The following is a 24,770-nucleotide window of genomic DNA, read 5'->3' on the forward strand; positions in this document are numbered from 1 at the left end:
ACGTGAAATTGAAGGAGACAGAGTGAGTAAGGACTCGGTACGAAGAGTTGAGCCTGATTGAGGAAAAGAGGCTGGCAACCATTTGTCATAGGCAGTTGTACCAGCAGCGGATGAAGCACGCTTTTGACCGAAAGGTGCGACCTCGTGTGTATCATGTGGGAGATCTGGTGTTGAAAAGGATCCTTCCTCCTCAGAACGATTGTAGGGGCAAGTGGAAACCCATTTATGAAGGTCCATACGTGGTCAAGAAGGTTTTCTCTGACGGAGCCTTGTTGTTGACGACCATGGATGATGAGGATTTTCCATCCCCTGTGAATGCGGACGCAGTTAAAAATACTTCGTAAAAGAGACCCGCTGGACGAAAAAAATAAAATAGTCCAGGCAAAAATGGGCATCCCGGGGAACCGAAAAAAATGAAAAAGGTTCGGGCAAAAATTAGGGATAAAAAGGAAAAAACTGTACACCCGGCAAGTCGAAAACCTGAAAAGGCGGCTTGGGCAAAAAAGGGTATCCCGGTGGACCGAAAACCCGAAAGGGCGGTCTAGGCAAAAGAGGGATTGAAACGAACAACTGCGTCCAGCATGATCGTTTGTGCTTTGGATACGACAAGTGGATAATATCCGGCATAGATCAGTCGAAATCGTCTTGTTCAGAAGGCGGAAAGAGCGGAGAGTCTGAGGACATATGGGGTGTACCCGAGTTGGAACTCGATGAGATCGCGATTTCACATTGCCATTAGGATAAATTTTCCTTTTGTGCGCAATTACCTCTTTTCAGGAATTGCTTTCTGTGCTGCTCAGTTATGAGCCAAATTTTTCAATCAATAAAATGCATATTCAGTCAAATAATTTTGTTTGTGTTTTTCATTACCGCTTTGATTGCAAAAACATCTGTTTATTTTGATAAAGAACATTTGCATTTTGAGACATAGAGATCCCTTCCAATGCATGTTCATAAGATTGAAAACCTGAAATCTTATTCGGAAGATTGAGTGACCTAGGTGTTGAAATTTGGCACGCCTAGGGCACGTTTTTATCTAACGATCTCTTTTGCAGGTGCTGTTAGATATTTTCACTCACTTGCAGGTTGTGATGTGAAGCTTTTGACAAAAGATCCCCGTGGAGTCCAATCAGGGACAATGAATTGAAGAATGGTGAAAAGACGGTGAAAGAATGGCGACGATCCTGGAGGGTTAATCAAGAAGACTCTTCAAAGTCTGAGGACTGGAAAGTTTGTACGAATCCAAGGAGTTCGATCTCCGTGGAGTACGGAGAAGGCGAGAATACAAGGTGATGAATCAGAAAAGTCCAGACGAGTCTGGGAGCTCTCAAAAGTGGAAAGCTGACACTGGATTTAGATGTTGAATACCAGGGATCGACGAGTCGACGAGTGTTCTGTGCCAGACTTTCCTTGTTTCCCCAAACAGGGTTGGGATTGTTACTTCCTCAGCAGATTCAAGGTTTGTGTCTTCCATAGCAGGGTCGGGATGGTTATATCCCCAGTAGGTTTGAGATCGGTTTTTCCTCAGCAGCCAGGCCTGGAGATTGCTATTTCCCAGCGGGGGTGTCTGTTGGTAGTTGTTTCCCTAGTATGGCGGAGCGTGTTAGTTCCCCAGCAAGTCAAAGATTGTTGTTTTCCCCGCAGAATGCGTTGGTGGTTTCTTCCCCAGCGAAGTCCCCAAGTGGATCGGGTTCAGTGGAGGTCATCCTTGGTAAGGGTGGTCCTTTCCCCAGCAGCGGTGCTATTCCCCAGCAGGGTGGAGATTGGAGTGTTGTCGAGTTCCTCAACAGGGTGCCTCGAGCTCCCCAGAAGAGTCCCTTGAGGGGGATACTTTTTATGCATTCATCATTTAGATAAGCATGGCATATTGCATACCTAATTGCGTAGCATTTCCATAGTTATGGAGCATTACGCTGAAAAAAATCATGCATCATCATTGCAAGCATAAGCTAGTCTCAAGCCGTGGTTACCGTTTGAGATTTGGTTTCGCCAGTTGGTGAAGATGCTACCCAAGCCGTGGTTACCGTTTGAGGAGTGGTTTCGCTAGTTGGAAGATCAACATCAGCATTGCAAGCATCGGTTACTCAAGCCGTGGTTACCGCCTGAGAATCGGTTTCGTCGGATGGTGAAGATGTTACTCCGAGGAGTTTAGCATCATGGTGTTGGGTCAACCGTATTCCCCAGTAGTGCGATACTGGAGGAGATTTCTGTCGTGCGAGATAGAAGTTGGAAGATGTTATTCTGAGGAGTTCGGCATCATAACGTTGGAGCAACAATGTTCCCCAGTAGTGCGATATTGGTGGAAACTTTTCCGTCGGGCGGAGATGGAAATGAAGATCAAAGAACACTACGCGATCAGCGTGAAAATCGAAGAATGGAGAAAAGGAAGTGTTGCGGCATTTTCTGGAGAACGGGGTTCAAACGGAGATTGGAGTTGAAGATTATATCCGGGATGAGGTCCTCAGGATTATCTTTTGATCATGTGTCACCTTAGACTTTGGCTGAGGCCAACAGAAGTCGTTATGGGTGTCTTCTGAGGAAGAAATACACATGTTACCTTCCTGTTGTGAAGGTGTACCCTCTGATATGTCGCCATCAGAGTGGTGTTTTGGTGTTATTTCCGACGTTGCCAGCGGAATTATCACAAGAAGATGGAGAACGGGGTTCAAATGGAGAGAAGGAGATGCTGGGCATTTTCTGGAGAACGAGGTTCGAATGGAGAAAGGGAGACACGGGGTGTTTTCTAGAGAGCGGGGTTCACAACGGCGATCACGAGCTATCGTCAGGCGACTGGGGTTCAATTGGAGAGCGAGATTCATTGTTTGGAAAACAAGACTACTATGAAGATGTCGGGGTTCAACTGCGGTGATCCGGGATCATCTGCACGAAAGAAAATATTTGTTCGGGGTTCAAGAAAAGCAAAAGAAAATCATCAATCAGAAAGTTTCGGGGTTCAAGAAAAAGTAAAATAAATAAATAATAATAATCCCCAGCGGATGCGGCGTTCAGGCCATGGTTATTCCTGTGTTACCGTTTATTTTGGTATCCAGGTCAATATTCTGTTTCGGTGTTCAGGCCGACTGTCTCCGTACCAGACGGATTTTTCTTTTGAGATCACTTCTTTGTCGATTCTGACAGGCAGTGTTAATTATTTTCCCGCGGAGTGCAAATTGTTCGTCTGTTCTTGGTACTCAATCACTCTTCACCCTGATCATCTGAAAGCCGAGGCTGTTCATATCGACAGGTTCACAGTGGATTGAATATGGGCATCTGTAACACCTCAAAATTTGCCCTCCTCTCTTGGGACTAGCTTAGCCTATTGCATTTCATATTTAGGGCATTAGTCCTTGCATATTGCATATCATGCGGAAAAGACAAGTCATCCTCCTAAGTCTTTCTCAGAAGATGGAGAGGTTAAGAGATGCAAGCCTGAGGGTCTCATAAATTGATCACTAATCATCTGAGGTTTGTGCTTCAATTAGGGTTTCTTGGTTCCTCAAGGAGGTTGAGTATTATCTTGGTTGAAATGGTACATCACCATCATCATGGATATGTCATCCTCAAGTGGTTCATTATTCCTGATCAGATTCCTTGGGATTAGGGTTTTGACCTCTGGTCAACCCTAATCAGGTTCATTCTACCAGTCAGGGTTTTTCAAGGAGATGAGATCTTTAATGAGATAGAGATCATCATATGATTTTATTTAGCTTTTATAAGCTAGGGTTTCATTTTGGTGCCATTTCATCAAGTGGTTGAGGCTCAGAATCATCAGTGTATGTTCAAGTCATCTGTCAACCATAAAAGTCAACTGCAAAGTCAACTGTGGATTTGGAGGTGGGAAGTGGTTAGAGATACTTAATTCATGTTCAAACAAGTCTCATTTGACATTTCAAACATCAACATTGAAGAATTTGAAGCCAGGTCAAGACTTTCCAAAAATAGCAAGTGACCTGTAATTTGAACTTTCCAAAAATGGCAAGGTTTTGGACCAACTTCAACTCAAGATTACATCATCAAGAAAGCTTCAAATTAAATTTTGTCCAACATGAAAGTTGAATATATTTCTCTCCCATTTCCAAAAAGTCAAAGATCATGGATTTCTCATGTGTGGTTAAGGAGTTATGGTCCAATCATGGCAAAGTGTGTTCAAAAGTTCAAATGGACATAACTTTCAAACCAAAACTCCAAAATGAGTGGTTCTTTTTGCATTTTGATCTTTATAACATGTACTTTCCAAGCATACCATTACTTGACATGAATTTCATTTGCATAGGCATGTGCTCACTCATGAAGTTTTTGGAAGAAAATTGCATAACATCTTTTTGATTGATCATGAGCATATAAAACCAATCCAAAACCTTGCATGAACTCATTTTAAGTGGATTTAGGCCTTGAAAGAGCACTGTTCACGTGCATGGGGGTGCATGAAGTGAAAATCTCATTTTTGCACAAACACCTTCCAACTTACTAATCACATTTGCATTAGGCTTAAGCTGGATGTAAACATGATTAGCATGAGGTATAAAGGGATAATCATAACTGTTTTTGATCATTAACTACATTTTTCAGATCTAGATCCAAAATCACCAAATTTTTCTCTAAAAAATTTCTTCCAAATTCTTCACATCCAAGCCTTTTCTAGTGCTAGATTCATGATCATGAAGCTCTGTTTAGAAGATTTGGACGTGAAATCAAAGGAAACCGTGCCATATTGAAGCATACTTGAAGATTGAAGCATCCATGGTGATTTCAAATTCTGTTGAATTCGTGTGCATTTGAGCTTCAAATCAATCATCAATTACTTCATTAAGCATTGTAGAGTGGATTTGGATACTTACAAGCCGTGGATCGTGCAAAATCAAGAACTGCTCTTCAAGAGGTTCAGTTTTCGAATCTCTTAATTCTTAAATTCATGTATATATTCTGGTAGATCTTGTTCTCCTGGTGATTCTGATCTAAAAATCGTATGAGTTAGTGCTTTATTGAGCAAGATATGAGTGATTAAAGTTTTTACATCCATGAATGTTCTTGCTTGATTCTCTTAGATCTTGATGATTTATGCTTAAATGATTGTTGATCTTTGCTCTCCATTGCAAGAGCTTCATGTTGATGTGTTTGTTTTTGAGTTCTGGAAAAAATTCTGGAAAAAAGTATGAAGCTCGCGCACTGTTCATCTTCTTCTTCATGAAGAAGATGAAGTTCTTCAGCCATGCGTCGACCATACAACAAGGTTGAGTCGACCGTTCGACAGTTTTGAGTCGACCATAGCTGGCCTTGTGTCAACTCCTCTCTGGTTAGGGTTTTGTGTTGGCGCGCCACTTTTTGAATGTGTGCTGGGTTCGAATCCGGCTGAGTGAAAATTTTCAAATTCCATGCTATTATTCCCTTTCCCTCCACTTCATGTTTGGCTCCATTTTCATTTTTCAAATTTTTCTCCAAACTTCCAAAAATCATATAAAAATGAAAACTGCTCCAATTCATCTCCAATTTTTTGCATTGTGTTCCTTATCTTGCCTAGTTTTTTATGATCATTAAATTGCAAATTGTGCTTGGCTGGAAAATTGATTTGTCCTAGGGTGTTTAAACATGTATCCATTCATGCTATTGCCTTATTCATTTGATCATAAAATGCTTGTTTCTTATCCAATGCTTCTGAAATTTTGTGTGTGATTTATAGACATGTTGAGTGATGTTTTGGCTTTGGTTTGAGATTTTTCCCATGCTTCCATTCTGTTTTATGCTCGTGTTAACTTGGTGTAACAATTTATGTCACACATGTGATTGATTGACCTATGCTATGTGATTGACATGCCTAATGATGTCCAATGCCTCTAATTTTTTGTGTGATGATCATGTTATATGTCCTGTTTACTCATGAATTTTTCCAAGATTATTTGAGTCATTTTTTATTTGATGTGCATTTGTTTCTTCTGATGTCTCAATGTGATTACCATTTGCATACCTTGCCATGTTTTGATCATGAAATGAATATGATTAATGATTTTGATGTGGGACTTTTTGAGATTTGTTCCTGATTGAATGAAGATGATTCATGTTAAATTTCAAGTTCTGTTTTGAATGTTTGACCCTCTTTTGACCCTAGGCTTTGACCTAGTGGTTTGGACTCACTGTTTGGATTGTGGATTTCAGGTTCAGATGCACATTGCCATGATTGGAGTGGCTCACTCTTTTGAGTTTGATTAATTGGTTAATGTTGGCTAACATTATGTTGTTTTGTAGGTTTTGAGAACAAATCCTCTTGTGCTTGTGCCTTGCTCATTGTTGCCTGATTGCTTTGTCTGTTTATTATTGCTTAATGACTGTTGTTGGTTTGTCTGTACAGTTGAACTGATTGGTTTAGATTTTTCACAGGTACTTAAGTTGCTTTGAGTTCTTTTGAACTTGATTTTGCTTTGATTGGTTGCTTAACCACTGAGGTATAATTCCTCTGACTTCATGTAGTCTGGAAGACCTGTCCTGTTATGTGGGCATGCACATGTCTGAAGCCCTCCTTAAGAGGCAATGCTTGTGAATGTTTATTTTTGTGCCAAGCAGGTAAAGACCTCTTAGGAGGCAATTGGCAGATAAAAGAGATGTGTAATCCATCTCCTGCTACTCAGTGTGTCATTCACTTTGCTCACACACCTTGTGTTGATGCATTGTGGATAATAACCCAAGATCATGTTGTGTCAGTCACTTGTGGAGAAGAGTTCCTACATTCTGAACTCCCACATTTTCTATTTGAGTCAAGCTCTCCCAGGCCAGGGATAAGAGCTGTGAGGTCTTACCCTCACTTCCCGTTTCACCTGCTTCACCCTAACTCTCAATGTTAGGGTTAAGAGCTAACCACACCCCATTCCAGTTGGTTTGCTTTTGCAGCCTAGCCTTGTATGAGCCCAAACTGTTTGCATATAGTGTGTGTGCTTGTTTATTGTGCTTGTGCTTGTTTGACTGTGCTGTTTAGGATAGCTTGCTCCCTGTGCAAGTTAGATAGAAACCTCAACCTAGGACCATTGTGGATTACATGATAACTATTAGGCTCGAGTCAGGCTCCCTTCTAGTTTGTCATTTCCCAGTCTCTGGTTAGGTTACAAGCTCTTTCCCTGTTCAGGGGAACTACGTTGCCCTGATCCTAGATGAGGTACGTAGGCAGGAGATCGTACGAGATCTCTCCGGGCACCCTTTTCCTTTTTTGTGTGTGTTTGCTTGACAGCTAGCAGGCTCGAGTACCAGACTTCCTGTTGGCTTGTTTGTTCAACCTTTTTGTTGCTTTTGACGACTCATCGTTCGGTTAACCTCTTGTTTGCTTGGAGTCTGACGTAAGTCCAGCGATTGGCAGTCGGTTTCCTGTGTTTGTTTGTGTGGAGTCTGACGTAAGTCCAGCGATTGGCAGTTGGTTTCCTGTGTTTGTTTGTTTGGAGTCTGATGTAAGTCCAGCGATTGGCATTCGGTTTCCAGTTTGTGTTTGTGTGTTTGTTTTGACGTCTCAGCGTCTGTGCGTGTGTTTTGTTTCGGCGTGCGTGAGCCGAACTACGGTAGCTCTGATTCTCATTCCAGATGAGATACGTAGGCATAGGATGCGATATCCTAGCGAGCCTGTTCCCCCCTCTTCTTCCATCTGTGTTTTATTCTAGTGTGTGTGTGCATTCTTTTGAGCAGTTTCAGCAACCTTATCCTATCTTTCTGAGCGTGGATCCCGTCGAGTACGACGGACGTGAGGGGGTGCTAATACCTTCCCCTTGTGTAACCGACTCCCGTACCCTGTAATTTCCGGTCGTAAGACCATTCCTTTCCAGGTTTACTTCGAGCGTTTCCTTTCCCTCATTTGGGATAAATAACGCACGGTGGCGGCTCTGTTTGTTTGTTTTTCCCGCCGGTTGTTTTTCGCGGATGCGACACCATGGAGACTAGATTTGTGGAAGGGCACCAAAAGTGTCCCATCTACTTTTTGCTGACGATTGTTTTCTTTTTTGCGTGGATAGTTAACCGAAGTGACAAAATTGATGGAAGTTTTTAATATCTATGTAGAAGCGTTTGGTCAGGAGATTAATATGACTAAATCCGAAGTTTTCTTCAGCAGGAACATTAGTAGACCGACTCAAGAAGATCTGGCATGTATCATGGGGGTAAGACATGTACCTTCGATAATTGGCATAAGTAAAAAAATCTACATTTGCTTTCATAAAGGATCGTATATGGAATAAAATAAATTCTTGGAGTGTGAGGTCCTTGTCTAAGGCTGGAAAAGAGGTCATGATAAAATCCATTCTTCAGACTATTCCTTCATATGTCATGAGTGTGTTCGTTATTCTGGATGGTATTGTAAACATTATTGAGAAGATGATGAATTATTTTTGGTGGGGAGGAGGTAGGAATAACAAAGGTATTAGGTGGCTGGCGTGGGATAAATTATCTTGCACCAAAAAGAAAGGGGTATTGGGTTCCGAGATTTAAAAGCTTTTGACCTGGCTATGAAGGGGAAACAAGGGTGGCATTTGATGACAAAACCAGAGGCGCTGGTAACAAGAGTTTTAAAGCTAGGTATTATCCCAATTCATCTTTTCTTGAAGCCAAACTGGGTCATAATCTGAGTTTCGCATGGATAAGTGTATGGAAAACAAGGGAAGTCTTGAACCTGGGGTGTAGGTGGAGTATTGATGATGGGAGTAAGATTAAAATGATGTTTGAACATTGGCTTAAAGGTAGTGTAGATGGGTGCTTAAGAGGACCCCAAGGAAGATACGCTTATAAGCTTACGGTAAAGGATCTTATGATGAAGTAAACTGCTTTAAACAGTGGGATGTTCAGAAAATTAGCCTTTTGTTTAATCAGGATATTACAAGAGATATTGTAAAGGTTCCGCTCCTAAAGGAAGTGATTGAAGATTGCAGGGTGTGGAAAGAAGAGCAAAATGGAAATTATAGTGTTAGAACTGCTTACAGGTTGGTGAGAAGTGTCCAATCTAACCTTAGTAACCAAAGGGTGGAAGGAGAATGGAGTAGTTTGTGGAACATTAAGGCACCACCAAGAGCAAAAGATTTCTTATGAAGGATCTGTAGGGTCTGCCTCCAAACTCGGAAGAAGCTACAACAACACTTTGTCCCGCGTCCTTCACATTGCCAATCGTGCGAGAACACTGAAGAGGATGGTTGACACGTTTTTTGGATCCATTATCATGAATCAAAGTTGGCAAATAACAGGCTTGTCCTCTATCATTGATCCTCAGATTCATAAGTTTATTGATGCTAAGAATCTTATTCTTGATATTTGTAATAAAGAAGATATGAGGACTGCAGGAAGAGTTGCAGTTTTGATTTGGATCCTATGGAATAATATGAATAATGTGATTTGGAATAATGATAGAGAAGCGGAGTCCAAGTTAGGATGACAAGCTTACAACATATGGAATGATTGGTTTAAAGCCCAAGCTAACCAGGAGAATATGATTGATTCCCATAATATCCAAACCATGTGGAAGGCGCCTAATGAAGGGTGAGTGAAGTGTAATATTGATGCAGGTTTTAGTAAAGAGATGGGGATGACAAATAGAGGTTGACGTGTTAGAGATTTCCATGGTAACTTTATTAGTGAAGGTATATTGTGGGATAATGGTCTCTTATTGTCTATAGAAGCTGAAGCTCTAGCCATTAAAGATGTTGTGCAAGCAGCCATCTAGTTGCAATTGGATTTTGTGATTTTTGAAAGCGATTCCCGAATTGCGATCCAAGCGCTCCAGGCCAACTATGGGGTTGTTCGAAATTTAGTCGTATCATTATGTCTATTAAGAGTATATTGCATTGTATTTTCAACTTTGAGGTAAAGTTTGTCAAACGCCAAACGAATTCGGTTGCCCACTTGTTAGCTAAAGTGACCAATTCATGGACTAAGCGCAACTTGTTTAATATCATTCATCCTTGTATCGAACGACAATTGTTGATTGAAATGAATTAAGTTTGTTCGGGTAAAAAGATGCCTATTTTTCTACAATTCACATTAAATACTCTTATACAAACATTAAATGATTCTCTCTTCTAAGGATAAATTTCTAAAATTATATCAATAATCAAAAAATTTATTACTCCAACCAACTTTCCTAATTCCTACAATTTCCTGTATGGGGTCTCATAGTTATGAATGAAGGTAGAGTTATCAAATGAGTTGGTCTCACACAACCCACTTCGACCCAGTGGCCAACGTATAAATGAGCTAGAATGGATCGGCCCAATCACTCCATGGACTATCAAAATTGAGTCTGACTCAGTTCCTAATGGGACATGCGGCCCGATGAGTCAAACCGATCCAGATTTCAATATTATGGTTTCAATTTTATAAAAAGAGATACAATGAATAGAAATTACCTATAAAGAGTAATAATAAACTTATTTAAATGATCTTTAAAATATTCATCAAATCATCATCCTTATATATAAATATTCGTTTATATGTTAAAAATATGCCACATGAACTGAACCAAAAGATGATAAACCTATGTTAGAATATAGGATTTATGGGTCAACCCAATGCATCACACCCATTTTGACATCTCTCGGCAGAAAATTTTACCTCGTACCCCTGCATTTATTCCTATACCCCTATATTTTATAAAAATACCAATTTTATTCTTATATATTTTTAACTAATTTATTATTTTATTTTTAAATTAAAAAAAAAATTGTGTATCGGAAGACTTTACAAAAGAGTTTCGGTAGTCATTTTTCAAATATTTTTTTAACAATTTTTTTTATACCGAAAGATTTTGCAAAAGAGTTCCGGTAGTCAATTTTTGTGTACCGAAAGACTTTGCAAAAGAGTTCCGATAGTCATTTTTCAACCATTTTTTAAAATATTTTTTGTGTACCGGAAGACTTTGCAAAAAAGTTCCGGTAGTCAATTTTTGTGTAGACTTTGCAAAAGAGTTCCGGTAGTCATTTTTCAAGTATTTTTTTGTATATCAGAAGACTTTGCAAAAGAGTTCCGATAGTCAATTTTTGTGTACCGGAAGCCTTTGCAAAAGAGTTCCGGTAGTCATTTTTTAAGTATTTTTTAAATATTTTTTGTGTATCGGAAGACTTTGCAAAAGAGTTCCGGTACTCATTTTTCAAGTGTTTTTTATTTATTTTTTTGTATATCGGAAGACTTTACAAAAGAGTTTCGGTAGTCAATTTTTATGTACCGGAACTCTTTTGCAAAGTCTTCCGGTACACAGAAAAAAGTTAAAAAACACTATTAAAACTCTTTTGCAAACTCTTTCGATACACAAAATAAAAATTTAAAAATATTTAAAAATATTTAAAAATAAAATAATAAATTAATTAAAAATATATAATAATAAAATTGATATTTTTTAAAAAATGGATAAATACATTATACTAAATATCAAAATATTTTCATAAATAAATACATCATTCAATGATTAGTTTATTCAACAATGCTTAGATAATTTTTTTATATATCTTTCCTGTTAACATGAGATTTTGGGCGAGAAATGCAATTGTACATAGAGGTATACATTTTATATTCATTTTAAATACCTATCAATTTTCTTTTTCTGATTATATATCCACATCCATGTGACGGAATTTATAAAGTTATGCACTAGTAATAATAGCCTGATGCAATTGTACATAATGTAGACTTCAACAAACTTTCCCAGCCAAAATAAATGCTTACTCAAAACATGTAAATTCAAAATAAATGCATAAAATAGGCTAATAAATAAAAAACACATTTAAAAAAAAATAGTTCTATTCATTTCCAAAACATAATTATCTTCAAATTTAATGCTTCATGATTCATCTCAACCAACTCTGCTGACACCATCCTCTTGTTAAATTCATCTAGCTACTTCCCACATATAGACTTAACCTCCTCAATCTGTTGATCACAGCCTGGCCTAACAATGGTGGATGTGTACACTGTGAAGGTGGAAGAAGCAAGATCTGCAACTCATGAAAAGCCATCAGCAGGTCCTGTCTACAGATGCATCTATGCTAAAGATGGTTTGTTGGAGTTGCCTTCTCATTTTCAATCTCCATGGGACTTTTTCAGGTTACTATTAATTACTACTACTTCTTTCTCATTAGGTAGGAAATTAGCATGCAAAGTTCACAAAATTTGCCCTACAAAACTAAGGGTTTTCATTTTGAAATTGAAAATTTGCAATTTATTTTTTGTTCTAGTAGCCTAATAACCGGAATTCAAAAGGGATGTCGCCGTTCAAACGCGCGTTTAGGGATGATAATTTGACTCATCCACGTAAGATACCCACAAAAATTATTCACATCTGATAGAGTAAAAACCCGCAAAATAGATACGGAGTACAAACAATTACCCATTAAAATCTGCGGGTATGTGCACGAGTACAAGTATCTTAGAGTCCACCCGGTCCCATACCCGTATTACATATTTGTATGATTATCAATTTTATTTTGAACATATATGTATTAAATTTGATGCATTTTAATATAAGTGCTTGTTATTTGTTAAATCAACAATGTTATTCTTGAATTATTTTTAATATTGTCAAAAACTTAAAATGACATGATAAATTATAAATTATTGATGATTTTTTTTATCAGAAATACGGGTAAATGGGTACGAGTATGGATACTTAGCTACTCATAGGGCATGTACATTAGTATAAATATTGGTGCCTACACGGATATAGGCTCGGGTACGTGGATTTTTTGAAACTGGTATAGAAACAAGTGCTACAATATTCTACCCAAACCCTACCCATTAACGGATATACAAGTGGCCACACGGATGCAGAAAAAAAATTAATTAAAAAAAATAATTTTTTTAAAAATATAAAACAATTTGGCCCATGCAGGTCTCGAACCTGCGACCTTCGCGTTATTAGCACGACGCTCTAACCAACTGAGCTAATGGGCCACATGTTTTTAACTTTGAACTTTAACTATGTTATAGATAAAGTGTGTTTTTGATGCTTCTTTGTTTAGGGAGTCTGCTGCAAGGTGCCCCAGCAAACCTATGCTGGGTCAGCGTCAAAAAACTGATTCAAAGGTAACTTCCACTCATGTGTTTCTTTTGCACCATTTCTTACTTAGAATCTTTTTCTGACAATATCTTACTTGAATTAGCCTTTAGAATACATATAACTTAGCTATTTTGCAGGTTGGTCCCTATGAATGGGTCACATTTGAGGAGGCTTATGATGCTGCTATCCGAATTGGTTCCGCCATGAAGAGCCGCGGTGTCAATCCGGTAACTGTTCTTGTTCTATTAACATGCCATTACTAAATATTCAGAAATTTACTTAATCAATCTAACTACCTTTTATTTTTTCTTGTAACACAAGGGTTATCGTTGTGGCCTATATGGATCCAATTGTCCTGAGTGGATAATTGCAATGGAGGTATTTAGTATGTTAAACATAGTTAGAAGCTAATTAAGCAACTATTTAGTATGTTAAACATGTTATAATATGATATGATATCGATATGATTAGCCTTACGAATTATTGCATTAGTACTTTAGTGACTTGATTCAAATTCGGTATTTCCAGGCTTGTAACAGCTATGCAGTAACATATGTGCCATTATATGACACTCTTGGTTTGTGTTTTTGTGCCTTTCTCTATAAATCTCAATAAATTTAGTTTTATTATTTGTTGAATTTAGGAACTTAAAGTTTGATAAATGTTTCGTATTTATGCATAAACAGGTCCTAATGCTGTGGAGTTTATCATTAACCATGCTGAAGTTTCGATAGCATTTGTACAGCAAAGCAAGATTCCTTCTGTAGGTTCCGTTCTGTTTCTTGGAGCCCAATCTTTTACTCTCTGGCTCTTCATTATTGTTTTCTGGCGGATAATTAGCTTATTCGTTGAATTTCTTGAAGATAATTAGCTTATCGTTTTTTGTTGCCATAGGTTTTGTCATGTCTTGATCGGTGTACAAGTCTTAAGAGTAAGTCTAATCGAACCTTTCTGTTATTTCTGTTATTATTAGTTTTAAGAGTCTTTCCATCTAACCGATTAGCTTATGTAATTTAACGGCTTAGCTATTGTGAGTTTTGGTAATGTTTCAATCGAACAAAAGAAAGAAGCCGAGGAACTTGGTGTATCGTGCTTCACGTGGGGAGAGTTTCTTCAGTCGGTAGGAACTACGATTTTCAGTTGCTTACTGATGTTAATACTTTATAACTAACAACATGAACCATTGTGATCAAATTGGAATATTTTTCTCCTTCGATATAATTTTAATTTTTTCATATATCTTTATTTCTGCAGGGAAATCGGGATTTGGATCTACCGTTAAAAAATAAGACTAACATCTGCACAATCATGTACACAAGTGGAACAACAGGTGAACCGAAAGGTGTCATTATTAAGAACGAGGCTTTCATGACTCAAGTGTTGTCCATTGACCAACTTCTTTCGTTAACAGACAAAGGCGTAAGATAATTCGTTTTCTTTACGATTGGCTTGTTTCGTGTAATAACACTTTTTATAAGCCCGTTGTTAACTATTTCATTTGTTTTTCTCTATGCATCTAACATGTCATTCTCAATGTTGATACGAACATGTTCTATGTACTATTTATAGGCAGCTGAAGACGATGTGTACTTCTCTTTTCTTCCTCTTGCTCATGTATATGACCAGATAATGGTGACCTATTGCATCCACAAGGGCTCGTCAATAGGATTTTGGCAAGGCGTAAGCTTCGAATTCACATTCCGTTCTTATTAGTAATATCCGGCTTATTCTCAAAATATTTTCTTCATGGAGTTTTTCATGTTGATTCTTGTAGGATATCAGATTTTTAATGGAAGATATTCAGACACTGAAACCAACTATATTTTGTGGCGTTCCTCGAGTTTATGACCGTGTTTACGCTGGTAAGGCGAGAATGTTTATTGCACTACGAGCATGTTGTGTATTCCTTATTGTTCTAAGCATTGAATTTATCCTAAATGTGATTGTGTGACTACATTGTCATTTGAAAATGATTTATAAGCATAACTTGCGCTTGAAGGTATCAATAGCAAAATTTCATCGGAAGGATCACTGAAAAAGACACTGTTTCAGTATGCATATAACTAGTATGTTTTACGACTGAGCTTTTTACCGTTATGGAATTCTACTTTTCGAATCCTATTGTATACTGATCAAAACTCCATTGACAGCAAATTGGGACATCTAAATAGTGGTCTTCCACAAGACAAAGCAGCACCTTGGTTTGATAGGCTTGTGTTCGACAAGGTATTCCATTTCATACTGTAATTTAATTTCAGAAAGTTTTGTTTCAAAATTGAATCATTGATTTTTATTGATAGATTAAACAAGCATTGGGTGGACGAGTTCGAATCCTGTTATCAGGAGCCGCGCCTTTGTCTAAGCACGTTGAAGAGTTTCTAAGGGTCACTTTTGGATCTACCTTGGCACAAGGATATGGTACACTATAGTATTTGAGTCTTTGATTAGAAAATCGGTGGATTGTTTATAAGAAGTAGTTCATCCTGGCTATATACATCTCGTGTAGCATGATGATTTCGGTATTTCTTGATTTGGTTTTACTTTTTGATGTTAAAGGTCTCACTGAAAGCTGCGCGGGGTGTTTCACTTCAATATCCAATGTGTTTTCTATGGTGGGAACGGTCGGAGTTCCAATGCCAACGATTGAAGCCAGGCTTGAGTCCGTGCCTGAGATGGGATATGACGCACTTTCCAGTCAACCCCGTGGAGAAATTTGCTTGAGAGGGAATACCTTGTTCGCCGGTTACCACAAACGTCAAGATCTTACCGAAGAGGTTATCGTTGACGGTTGGTTTCATACAGGTATGTCCTCATGACGACAAGCGCGTCACGAACTTCTATATTTCTGCATTCTTGTGTTAAAGTCGGTAGTATGACTCTAAATGCCGCGTGTTTCGAAATGCTTTGGAAAATCAATACAGGTGACATTGGAGAATGGCTTCCAAATGGATCCATGAAAATTATTGACAGAAAAAAGAACATCTTCAAATTGTCTCAAGGAGAATACGTTGCTGTCGAGAATATCGAAAACAAGTATTTGCAGTGTCCTCTTATAACTTCGGTATGATTCATCTCTAACAATCCTAGAAAAAGTTGACGTAACTAGAACTCATCGATGTATAAATTTTTATTCCGCGCGCAGGTTTGGGTCTACGGAAATAGTTTCGAATCTTTCTTGGTGGCTGTTGTGGTTCCGGAAAGACAAGCCCTTGAGAATTGGGCAGTGAAGCATGATTTGTCTGATGATTTTAAATCATTATGCGGAAATCTAAAGGCACGAAAATTCATCTTGGATGAACTCAACAGCATTGGTCAGAAACATCAAGTATGTATACATATAATGTTCAACCATATGCTTAATTTCTGGTGTCATGTTATGCTACATTTTTGATATCATTGGTATTCTCTCAGTTTCGAGGTTTTGAGCTGATAAAAGCCGTTTTTCTGGAACCGGTTCCCTTTGATGTGGAGAGAGATCTGGTAACTCCGACATTCAAGTTGAAGAGACCGCAATTACTAAAGCATTATAAGGTTTGTTTCATGGTTCATAATTTTTACCAAAATACGAATTTCGTTTTTGTTACTTGCTAAGCAAGTAAAATGTTACTTGTTGCAAACAATTTCAGGATTGTATTGATCAGCTATACAAGGAAGCAAAGGGAGCTATGGTGTGAGGCAGATGGCAGGAATTCTATTTGAAATTATACTGATTTCTTGTTGTTTTTCAGTATCCATTTTAACTTGTATTACGTGAAGTGAAAAAGCTATAAGCATTCATGGTCAGAGAAGATAATTGACACAACGCAATCACCTATAGTGTTTATCTTGACATGAGTACTAAGAAATAGGGGTGGACATCGGTTGGGTTGGATCGGTTTTCGGGCCCAAATTCCCAATCCGACCTAACCATCGGTTGGAAAAAACATAACCAAAACCGACCGGTTTGCAATTCGGTTATTTTCGGTTTCGGTTTTGTTCGGTTCGGTTTCATAATGCGGTTTATTCGGTTTTAAAAATAATTGAGCTCATTCCAAAATAAACCCAACACAAGTGGATTTTATCTAGGAAATAATGTACCATTCCTAGTGAAAACATTGAAATCGCAAACTCGCTCCAACCGATTTCTGTCGCAACTTGAGCCGCCACCAAGTTTCCTATAACAGAAACAAGGTTAACAGGGTTTGCTACCACTGATAGAAACCTCTTTTCAGTAGGTAAACTTTGAGAACAATGGTCTTGTACTCACCAAAAACAAACATGGTAGCTCTGAATCCACCTTTCTTTCTCTTCCATTCAGCAAGAAGCTTGAGCTATTCAGTCTCCTCTTGATATGCCTGCAAAATAAAAAAATTTGAATTGTAGCTCTGAATCCACCTTTCGTGAGAACTGTAGACACTGCTGTGTCCAGGTCTTACTCCTTCATTAAGATCTGCTAGTGACACGTCTCCTTCTAAGGCACGCACAACCTACGGTTTGTTCCATTATTAGACCCAAAAAGATGCTTACATATACAAGGAACTCAGAATGGAAAGTAAGACCTAGGTTTGATTTTACAGTAGCAGCACAGACAGTTCAAAAGGAATGGAGTGCAGTAATAAATGATAGAACAAATTATTCACTTTACCTGGCTCATCCTTGGTCGACGCTTTGCTGAGTGGCGTGTGCAAGCTGCAGCACATGCTACCATACGCGTCATCTCACTAGGGTCAAATTCATTCTGAAGTCTTGGATCAATCAGAGAATCTAAATTATTTTCTTCTAAAGCACGCATGAGCAAAGGCCTAGCCTGTGATGACAATGAAAGATGAATAAAGTTAAGGGCCACTCTATGTCATCTTGTTCTCTTCCAATAAAAGAAATATTACACAGAAAACTCTTTATTTCATAATATATTATAAATGACTGAATTTTCAGTTGCAAATTATATTTAGCCCTCAAGAAAAGAGGAGGATGGTAACATGACACTTACCCATTCCACCAAACTATCATCCATGTAAGTCTGATTTTTATCAACCGGTCGACGTCCAGTTAATAGCTCAAGGAGCATGACTCCATAAGAGAAAACATCTGATTTGTCTGTAAGTTTTCCACTTGCTGCATATTCTGGAGCCAGATACCTGTAAGAAAGCAGTAATTGATAATTCATGAGTTTAGCATATCAGAACTGATATTTTGACACAAATTTAACAACTAATTTCAACAACAATTTGATTGGTTAACGCAGTTCTAAACCACCATATAGCACATTTCATGCCCTTTAATGCATTAATTCAATCTACCATAAACAATAGCAGATTAGAAAATACATTTCTTGCAATATCCAAATTTTGAGAGGAAGGGAATAAATTAGTTCTTACCCAAAAGTCCCCATCACTCGAGTAGAAACATGAGTGTTGAGATCGGAAGCAATCTTTGCAAGACCAAAATCAGCAACCTGTTAATAGAAATTTGACACTAAATTATAACTAAAATCCACACTTCATATTAAACAATTATTGCACAGAACTTCTTAGGGCATTTTAAATGGAGCATCACCACTGCTGCAAGGAAGATATATTAAAGAGCATACCTTTGCTTCAAACTTAAAATCGAGAAGGATGTTAGCAGCTTTAATATCACGATGAATGATCTTAGGATGACCTACACAAACAGATAATTACAATAAACATTGAGTTTGACAAAAACTAGCTTTGCTGAAAAAATTACAGTCAAGTACAGAGCATACAATCTTCATGAAGATAAGCAAGTCCTTTTGCAGATCCTAAAGCAATTCGCAATCTTGTTGGCCAATCCATCGTTGGTCGTCCATTTCCTGCCGTTAAAAAATAATCATAAGAATTAAGAACACTTCTGGCATAAGCATTGTGCTACACAAAAGAATGACAAAAAAAATACCATGTAAATGAAATTCCAATGTATTGTTGGGAACAAACTCATAAACAAGTAGCCTCTGAAACCCGGTGCTGCAGTATCCAACAAGAGAAACAAGATGTTTATGATGAACACGGCTAATAATCTCTACTTCAGCTTGAAATTCACGTTCTCCTTGTCCACTTCCAGCTTTCAGCTGCTTAACAGCAACCTCTTTACCATTAGGGAGAATACCTCTATGAACATATCCAAATCCACCTTGTCCAAGGAGGTTAGCATCAGAGAAGCCATCAGTTGCGCGCGCCAACTCCTCGTATGTAAACGTACTCTTCGCAGTGCTAAATGCAAGGCCTGGAGAAGGAGGTGGAAGTAGTTCGCCGCCTGAATAGTTTGAGCCGGTACCACCACTGCTGCTCATGAGAGGAGGCAGTGGCGGAGCAACATGAGAAGGCGGTCGTGATGGAATTGGAGCAGGAGGTTGTGGTGGCTTCATTGAGGCTACATAATCTGAAGGAGGGTGAGAATTATGTTGCCACTGATTTGGAGGACCACCATAAGGATCAACTGCACAATATATACCATTATCATTCACTCTTTTGAGTGGCATCTTAAACTAGTGGAAATAATGCATCATGCTTGTGAAAACAGAAAACAGAAAGTTACCTGCATATGTGGGCCAAGGGATGCTTCCACAACCTCTGGCAGTACAGTGTAGTTCCCATCAATATAATGCAAACGAACCTGAATGTTGCTGCTCCCCACCTGAGAAACTGGCAAGGGGTGTTGCAGACCAGAAGTTCGGCGACAGAGGTCCATAACTACTAGAAAAAGAACCTTGACCTGCATTACTAGTGCTTTAAAACCTCAAGTGAAATAACAGTTCAACTGCTGTAAGCAAAGGAATGAATTGCCATGGTTTCCAAACATTTATGTCAGTCACAAATAACAAAAATAAGATATTTTAGGCAAGTTGTAACTAAGTTATACCTCTTCAAAAGTATACCCCTGACCTGCATTTCCAGTACCAAATCTTGAACGCCCTAGAGACTGTTCTTCACCTCCTCTTGACCTAGGCACAAGCTGAACTCGTCCTGTCTGATTGTCATCTCCAGGATGTCACTGTCCTTCAAGACTTGAGCAATCTTTGAATAAATAAAACTTCAACCAAACACATGCATGATCCATCAAGCATACATGACATGAAAATGTGCAGAAATGCACATGCACGCAGATTATGAACAGTTAACTAATCTTATAAAAAGTTTACTAATCTTAAATCATACCTTGGTGCGAACCCAACACACTCAATGGAACTTGAATGAGAAGGCACAGAACTAACAACCTGCCAATAGGATATAAGGTTTCTTAGAAATCAGGCAGAAAGCTAAATTTATATGCTCAAACGTCTTGGTTAGTGGTATTACACAGGCAAGAGAACATTACACAGGCCATCTCCTCAAGTAACATCATCCCAGTATACTGCACCACCAAAAACAGATTAGCATAACATGCAGTATTCAAACTCAGTTTGTAAGCTTGAGCACAAATGCAAAAGAAATACAAGTGACATTATGTTTGTGTACTTCGGTAAGAACAATTGCATAAGCCCAAGACAACGTGCCTGATGACCAGCAAATGCAGTAGCTACTGAAACGGTTCCATCCTTAGTTTCAAAAAATGACTCCAAAAAAGAAAGGCTTGTCTTATTGAATCACAAAGTGACTCCAAAATATTCAAAAATTCACAGCTGCAAATCAAATCAAATCAGTATAGTTAAACCAATGTAAGACATAAAACAAAACTATATTTTTCATACCTAGGCGAGAATTAAACAGGCCCAGCCTGTGTAGGAGCAGCTGCTCCACCAGTAGCTACTTGAAACTCTACAAGTTGTTTAAACATACGTTAAACATATAGCAAGAGGCTTAATTTTAACAAATATTTAAAATAATGTTAAAAGAGACAAAGTTTTCATTAATAACGTACCTGAAACAATTGATTCACTAATCTCATATTCTTCAGTCATATTAAGGACATTTAGATCATTGTCAGAAGGCTTCAACCAGTTTTGAGTACATATAAGCGCTTCGACCATATCTGGACTCAAAGAGCTCCTATAGATATCTAAAATCCTCCCCCCCGTGCTAAAAGCACTTTCTGAGGCTACACTAGAAACAGGTGTTGCCAACACATCCCGAACCAAGGTTGCTAATATAGGATAACGGGTGCAATTTTCCTTCCACCAATTAAGAATACTAAAATTTTCCCCCTCCCCGCAACAAGGGTCACCTAAGTACTTCTCTAGTTCATTTTCATTTTCAATTGTGTCTTTTTCCTTCAGATGTTTCTTAAAAGCATTAGCCCTTGTAAAAGGTGATGGTTCTTTTGGTTGGGAAGATGCTTCTCCAAGGGAAGTGCTCCCTGGTGCACTTAAAGGACTAGCCCCAACATTCTTATCATGATCAGATTTATGCCAATTATATAGTTTAAACAAACTAGTTTTGACACATTCAATATTTTTCTTGGCAAGGTCACTAGAATGCCCATACATATCATTAAAAGACCACTCAATATAGTTAAACTTAAACCTAGGATCAAAGATCACTCCATAGTAAAGAAAATGATTCACTTTTCCCACATCCCCCCAATACTTATCATATTTAACCTTCATATGTGAAATCATTGGAGCCACATAAGAATTCAAGTTAAATGAAGCTTCTTGAAGCTCACACAAAATTGAAGACAAGTTATGAAAAGCTAAATGCAAGGACACTTCTTGCGAAGTTGAAAACACTTTGGTTGCCTCATAGAAGGTTTGTAAGAAAACCACAAAAGCCCTAACTTTTTTCCAATCCTGAGAACCGGGTGGACCGGTAAGGAGGTCAAAATATTCGATGTATCCAGGATCCTCATCAATCATATTGTCAAATGCAGCTTCAAACTTTTCAGCAGCATCCAACATTAGGTAAGTGGAATTCCACCTTGTAGAAACATCAAGACAAAGTTTTTTTTTACAAGTTATGCCCGCAAGTTCAACACACTCCTTAAACTTCATAGCTCTTTGTGGAGAAGACCTTACAAACCTAACAGCAGTGCGAACTGATTCAATAGACCCTTCATGTTCTTTTTCACCATCTCTCACTACCAAGTTCAAGACATGGGCAGCACACCTCATATACAAATAATCACCTACACCCAGTAAAGCATTCTTGCTCTTAAGTCTTCTATCCAAATAACTCACAGCCACATCATTTGCTGTTGCGTTATCCAGGGTAATTGTAGACACTTTCCTAAGCCCCCATTCCCTCAAAACGTCCTCGACTTTCATGCCAATGGTATCACCTTTGTGATTTGGAACTAAAGAGAAACTAATAATTTTTTTGGTACTTCCAAGCAGTGTCAATGAAGTGTGCAGTGGTGGCCATATAACTAAGGTTTTGTATCGAAGTCCAACAGTCTATGGTTAGTGCAACCCTAGTACAATCAGATTTAAAAAAGGCTTTAAGACGTGACTTTTCAGCTAGGTAAAGCTGAAAACAATCCCTAGCAACGGTCCTCCTAGTAGGGATAGCCATTTGGGGTTGCAATTGTTTACACATTTGCTTAAAACCAACACCCTCAACCACTCTAAAGAAATGTTCATCAAGGATAACAAAGGTATTAATGGCCTTCCTATAGGCTGCAGCATTAAACCTTTGACTAGTTGGAACTAAAAACCCACCCTCGCCGCTTACAAGGTTTGTCTGATTGGGGTCTTTCAACAAAAGGGCAGGGTTTTTGTAACACACTTTCGAGTGAGCTAGCATGTTAGAAGTACCATGTGTTTTAGGGTCACATCGGTACCTTTTATGACAGTGTTTACACGCGGCTATAGGTTCAGGCTCATCCGGTAAAATGTTAAACTCTTCCCAAACCGTAGAAGTTTTTCTACTACCACTAGCATTAAGTTTCCTTTTTCGAAGTGGAGGGAGTGCAGTACCAGCAGCTGCTCCTATAATTCATACATTTAAAAATGACAGCATAACATGTATCACTTATTAAACAAACACTCAGTATAAAAATGACAGGTGATGGCATTACCTTGACTCACTCCTTGATCTACAACTCCGCTAGGAACTCCAACTCCTTGCAAGCTAGGAACTCCAACTCCTTGCAAGCTACTTTTGCCGCGCTCCATTGGCGGCAGGACTCATCCAACTCCTTGATCTAACAAGCTCGGTGGTGATTTGTGGTTGAATAATGGACGGCGACGGTTCTTCGTTAAACGATGAAACCACGAACTAGCATCAACCGAAAAATTGGAAGGTAGAAAGAGTTAGTTCTTAAACGATGAAACCACGAACTGGAAATTGAAAGGATGAACCCTAGAATCAACCGATTACCTGAGAGAATGATGAACCCTAGCGGAGTAACGTTGCTGTTTGTGCGTATGAATCTCACGAAGAAGTGGAACTAATGAATTGAGATTTGAGACTGAGAGAGAGTCTTGGTTTTTTGTTAGTTCTCTGTGGATACATCGAATATTTTGTGCGTATGAAAAAGTGAGATTCATACCACATCTCTAACTATAGGAATGAACCTTAGATTTCTGTTTAGATTGGGCCTAGCCATAAAAATAACCTTAGATTCGGTCGGATTCGGTTTCCGACGGGCCCAAAACCAATCTCCGAATCCGACCGCACAAACCCGTAAAAACCTCTTGCTACTTTCCAACCTAACCCACCAACCGACTAAACCCGAACGGTGTCTCAAATTTTGGATCGGAACGGTCGGATACCGTCGGGTGGTTGCATTATGTCCACCCCTACTAAGAAAGTTAGATGTACGGAATATTTCTTAAGTTTCATCTGCCAGTTTTTTCTTGGAATGAGTAAAAACAGCCTGGGCCATTGTCCCACCTTCGACGAATACCTTCAATAAATAAAATAGTAGAACATGATTGTCGCATCCGCGAAAAAACAACCGGCGAGGCTCAAATAAAAACACAACACAGAGCCGCCACTGCGCGTTATTTATCCCAAAATAGGGAAAGGAAACGCTCAGAGAAACCTGGAAAGGAAATGGTCTCGCGACCAAAGAGAAAGGGTAAGGGAGTCGGTTACGCAAGGGGAAGGTATTAGCACCCCTCACGTCCGTCGTACTCGACGGGATCCACGTTCTAGAAAAGAAAAGGTTGCTAAAACATCACACACACACACAGGGGAACGCAGGTGGGGTTAAGAGAAGGGAGCTCGATAGGACATCGCATCCTATGCCTACATATCTCGTCTGGAACGAGAATCAGAGCCACTGTAGTTCGGCTTACGCACGCCAAACAAACAAACAAACACACAGGCAAACATGGAGCCTGAATGCCAATCACTGGGCTTACATCAGCATCCGAACCAAAACGCACACAAAACGGCAAACGTGGAGCCCGACAGCCAATCACTGGACTTACGTCGGCATCCGAACCAAAACACACACCAGAAGATAACAAGCACACACACAAAAAGAAAAAAAATGCCCGGAATGGTCTCGCACGACCACCTGCCTACATACCTCGTCTGGAACAAGGATCAGGGCGATGTAGTTCCCCCTCAAGGGAAAGAAAATCTAGCCAAAAACCAAGGGAAGACACACTACCAGGGAGCTGGACTCGAGCCTAGTGTTGTCATGCATTATTACCCTACGTTCAGGTTTCTACCTACTTGCACAACTGCAAGCTAATCCTATCCAGGAAGTAAGCAAGCATACAAGCATACAGGCATCAAACAAAATAAAACAAGCATTTCAAACAAATATTCACATAGCACACACTATAACCAATCAAGTGAGGCTCAAACAATGGGTTTGACTGCCGAAGCAAGTCATCTGTACATGGGTATTATTCGCTCTTAACCTTGCCATTACGAGGCTA

The 24,770-nt window shown here is 38.9% G+C and overlaps 4 protein-coding genes and 1 non-coding gene across 5 annotated transcripts; 1 reads left to right on the forward strand and 4 right to left on the reverse strand.

The window, feature by feature from the left end:
- Positions 1-11,773: 11,773 nt before the first annotated feature.
- Positions 11,774-16,807, forward strand: LOC127100676 (probable CoA ligase CCL6). Its single transcript, XM_051037931.1, has 19 exons — positions 11,774-12,048; positions 12,963-13,026; positions 13,138-13,227; positions 13,322-13,378; positions 13,529-13,577; positions 13,687-13,763; positions 13,895-13,931; positions 14,026-14,120; positions 14,255-14,419; positions 14,570-14,680; positions 14,775-14,862; positions 15,000-15,066; positions 15,151-15,226; positions 15,301-15,418; positions 15,557-15,802; positions 15,922-16,061; positions 16,143-16,325; positions 16,412-16,531; positions 16,627-16,807. The coding sequence occupies exons 1-19, from the start codon at positions 11,900-11,902 to the stop codon at positions 16,672-16,674; spliced, it is 1,980 nt and encodes a 659-aa protein (XP_050893888.1). The 5' UTR covers positions 11,774-11,899; the 3' UTR covers positions 16,675-16,807.
- Positions 12,821-12,894, reverse strand: TRNAI-AAU (transfer RNA isoleucine (anticodon AAU)). Its single transcript has one exon. It is a non-coding gene; the product is annotated as a tRNA-Ile (tRNA).
- A 46-nt stretch (positions 16,808-16,853) lies between the features above and the next one.
- Positions 16,854-19,367, reverse strand: LOC127100677 (proline-rich receptor-like protein kinase PERK1). The gene is made up of 7 exons (XM_051037932.1): positions 18,896-19,367; positions 18,726-18,812; positions 18,570-18,640; positions 18,358-18,434; positions 17,970-18,117; positions 17,625-17,786; positions 16,854-17,466 (listed from the first exon to the last, which is right to left on the reverse strand). Exons 1-7 carry the CDS (start codon positions 19,362-19,364, stop codon positions 17,311-17,313), a joined length of 1,170 nt encoding a protein of 389 aa, XP_050893889.1. The 5' UTR covers positions 19,365-19,367; the 3' UTR covers positions 16,854-17,310.
- Positions 19,368-20,508: 1,141 nt separating this feature from the next.
- On the reverse strand, positions 20,509-22,247 carry LOC127100678 (zinc finger BED domain-containing protein RICESLEEPER 2-like). The gene is made up of 3 exons (XM_051037933.1): positions 20,858-22,247; positions 20,688-20,754; positions 20,509-20,618 (listed from the first exon to the last, which is right to left on the reverse strand). The coding sequence occupies exons 1-2, from the start codon at positions 22,197-22,199 to the stop codon at positions 20,699-20,701; spliced, it is 1,398 nt and encodes a 465-aa protein (XP_050893890.1). The 5' UTR covers positions 22,200-22,247; the 3' UTR covers positions 20,509-20,618; positions 20,688-20,698.
- Positions 22,240-23,636, reverse strand: LOC127104327 (zinc finger BED domain-containing protein DAYSLEEPER). Its single transcript, XM_051041514.1, has 3 exons — positions 23,254-23,636; positions 22,952-23,151; positions 22,240-22,862 (listed from the first exon to the last, which is right to left on the reverse strand). Exons 2-3 carry the CDS (start codon positions 23,046-23,048, stop codon positions 22,240-22,242), a joined length of 720 nt encoding a protein of 239 aa, XP_050897471.1. The 5' UTR covers positions 23,049-23,151; positions 23,254-23,636.
- Between the last annotated feature and the right edge of the window lie 1,134 nt (positions 23,637-24,770).

This window comes from Lathyrus oleraceus, chromosome 7 (genome assembly GCF_024323335.1).
Source record: "Lathyrus oleraceus cultivar Zhongwan6 chromosome 7, CAAS_Psat_ZW6_1.0, whole genome shotgun sequence".
NCBI classification, from domain to species: domain Eukaryota; kingdom Viridiplantae; phylum Streptophyta; class Magnoliopsida; order Fabales; family Fabaceae; genus Lathyrus; species Lathyrus oleraceus.

What these genes read in the sequence shown, in the direction of transcription:
- LOC127100676 (XM_051037931.1), top strand. Translation starts at nt 11,900, where the DNA reads ATGGTGGATGTGTACACTGTGAAGGTGGAAGAAGCAAGATCTGCAACT. An exon ending in TTTCAGTATGCATATAACTA is followed by an intron (nt 15,067 to 15,150) that starts GTATGTTTTACG and finishes CTCCATTGACAG; the next exon opens with CAAATTGGGACATCTAAATA. An exon ending in TACCTTGGCACAAGGATATG is followed by an intron (nt 15,419 to 15,556) that starts GTACACTATAGT and finishes TTGATGTTAAAG; the next exon opens with GTCTCACTGAAAGCTGCGCG.
- LOC127100677 (XM_051037932.1), bottom strand. Translation starts at nt 19,364, where the DNA reads ATGAAGCCACCACAACCTCCTGCTCCAATTCCATCACGACCGCCTTCT. An exon ending in ATTGGAATTTCATTTACATG is followed by an intron (nt 18,813 to 18,895) that starts GTATTTTTTTTG and finishes TTTTAACGGCAG; the next exon opens with GAAATGGACGACCAACGATG. An exon ending in GTCGACCAAGGATGAGCCAG is followed by an intron (nt 17,467 to 17,624) that starts GTAAAGTGAATA and finishes AACAAACCGTAG; the next exon opens with GTTGTGCGTGCCTTAGAAGG.
- LOC127100678 (XM_051037933.1), bottom strand. Translation starts at nt 22,199, where the DNA reads ATGAAAGTCGAGGACGTTTTGAGGGAATGGGGGCTTAGGAAAGTGTCT. An exon ending in TAGTGAATCAATTGTTTCAG is followed by an intron (nt 20,755 to 20,857) that starts GTACGTTATTAA and finishes AACAACTTGTAG; the next exon opens with AGTTTCAAGTAGCTACTGGT.
- LOC127104327 (XM_051041514.1), bottom strand. Translation starts at nt 23,048, where the DNA reads ATGGAGCGCGGCAAAAGTAGCTTGCAAGGAGTTGGAGTTCCTAGCTTG. An exon ending in AGATCAAGGAGTGAGTCAAG is followed by an intron (nt 22,863 to 22,951) that starts GTAATGCCATCA and finishes TATGAATTATAG; the next exon opens with GAGCAGCTGCTGGTACTGCA.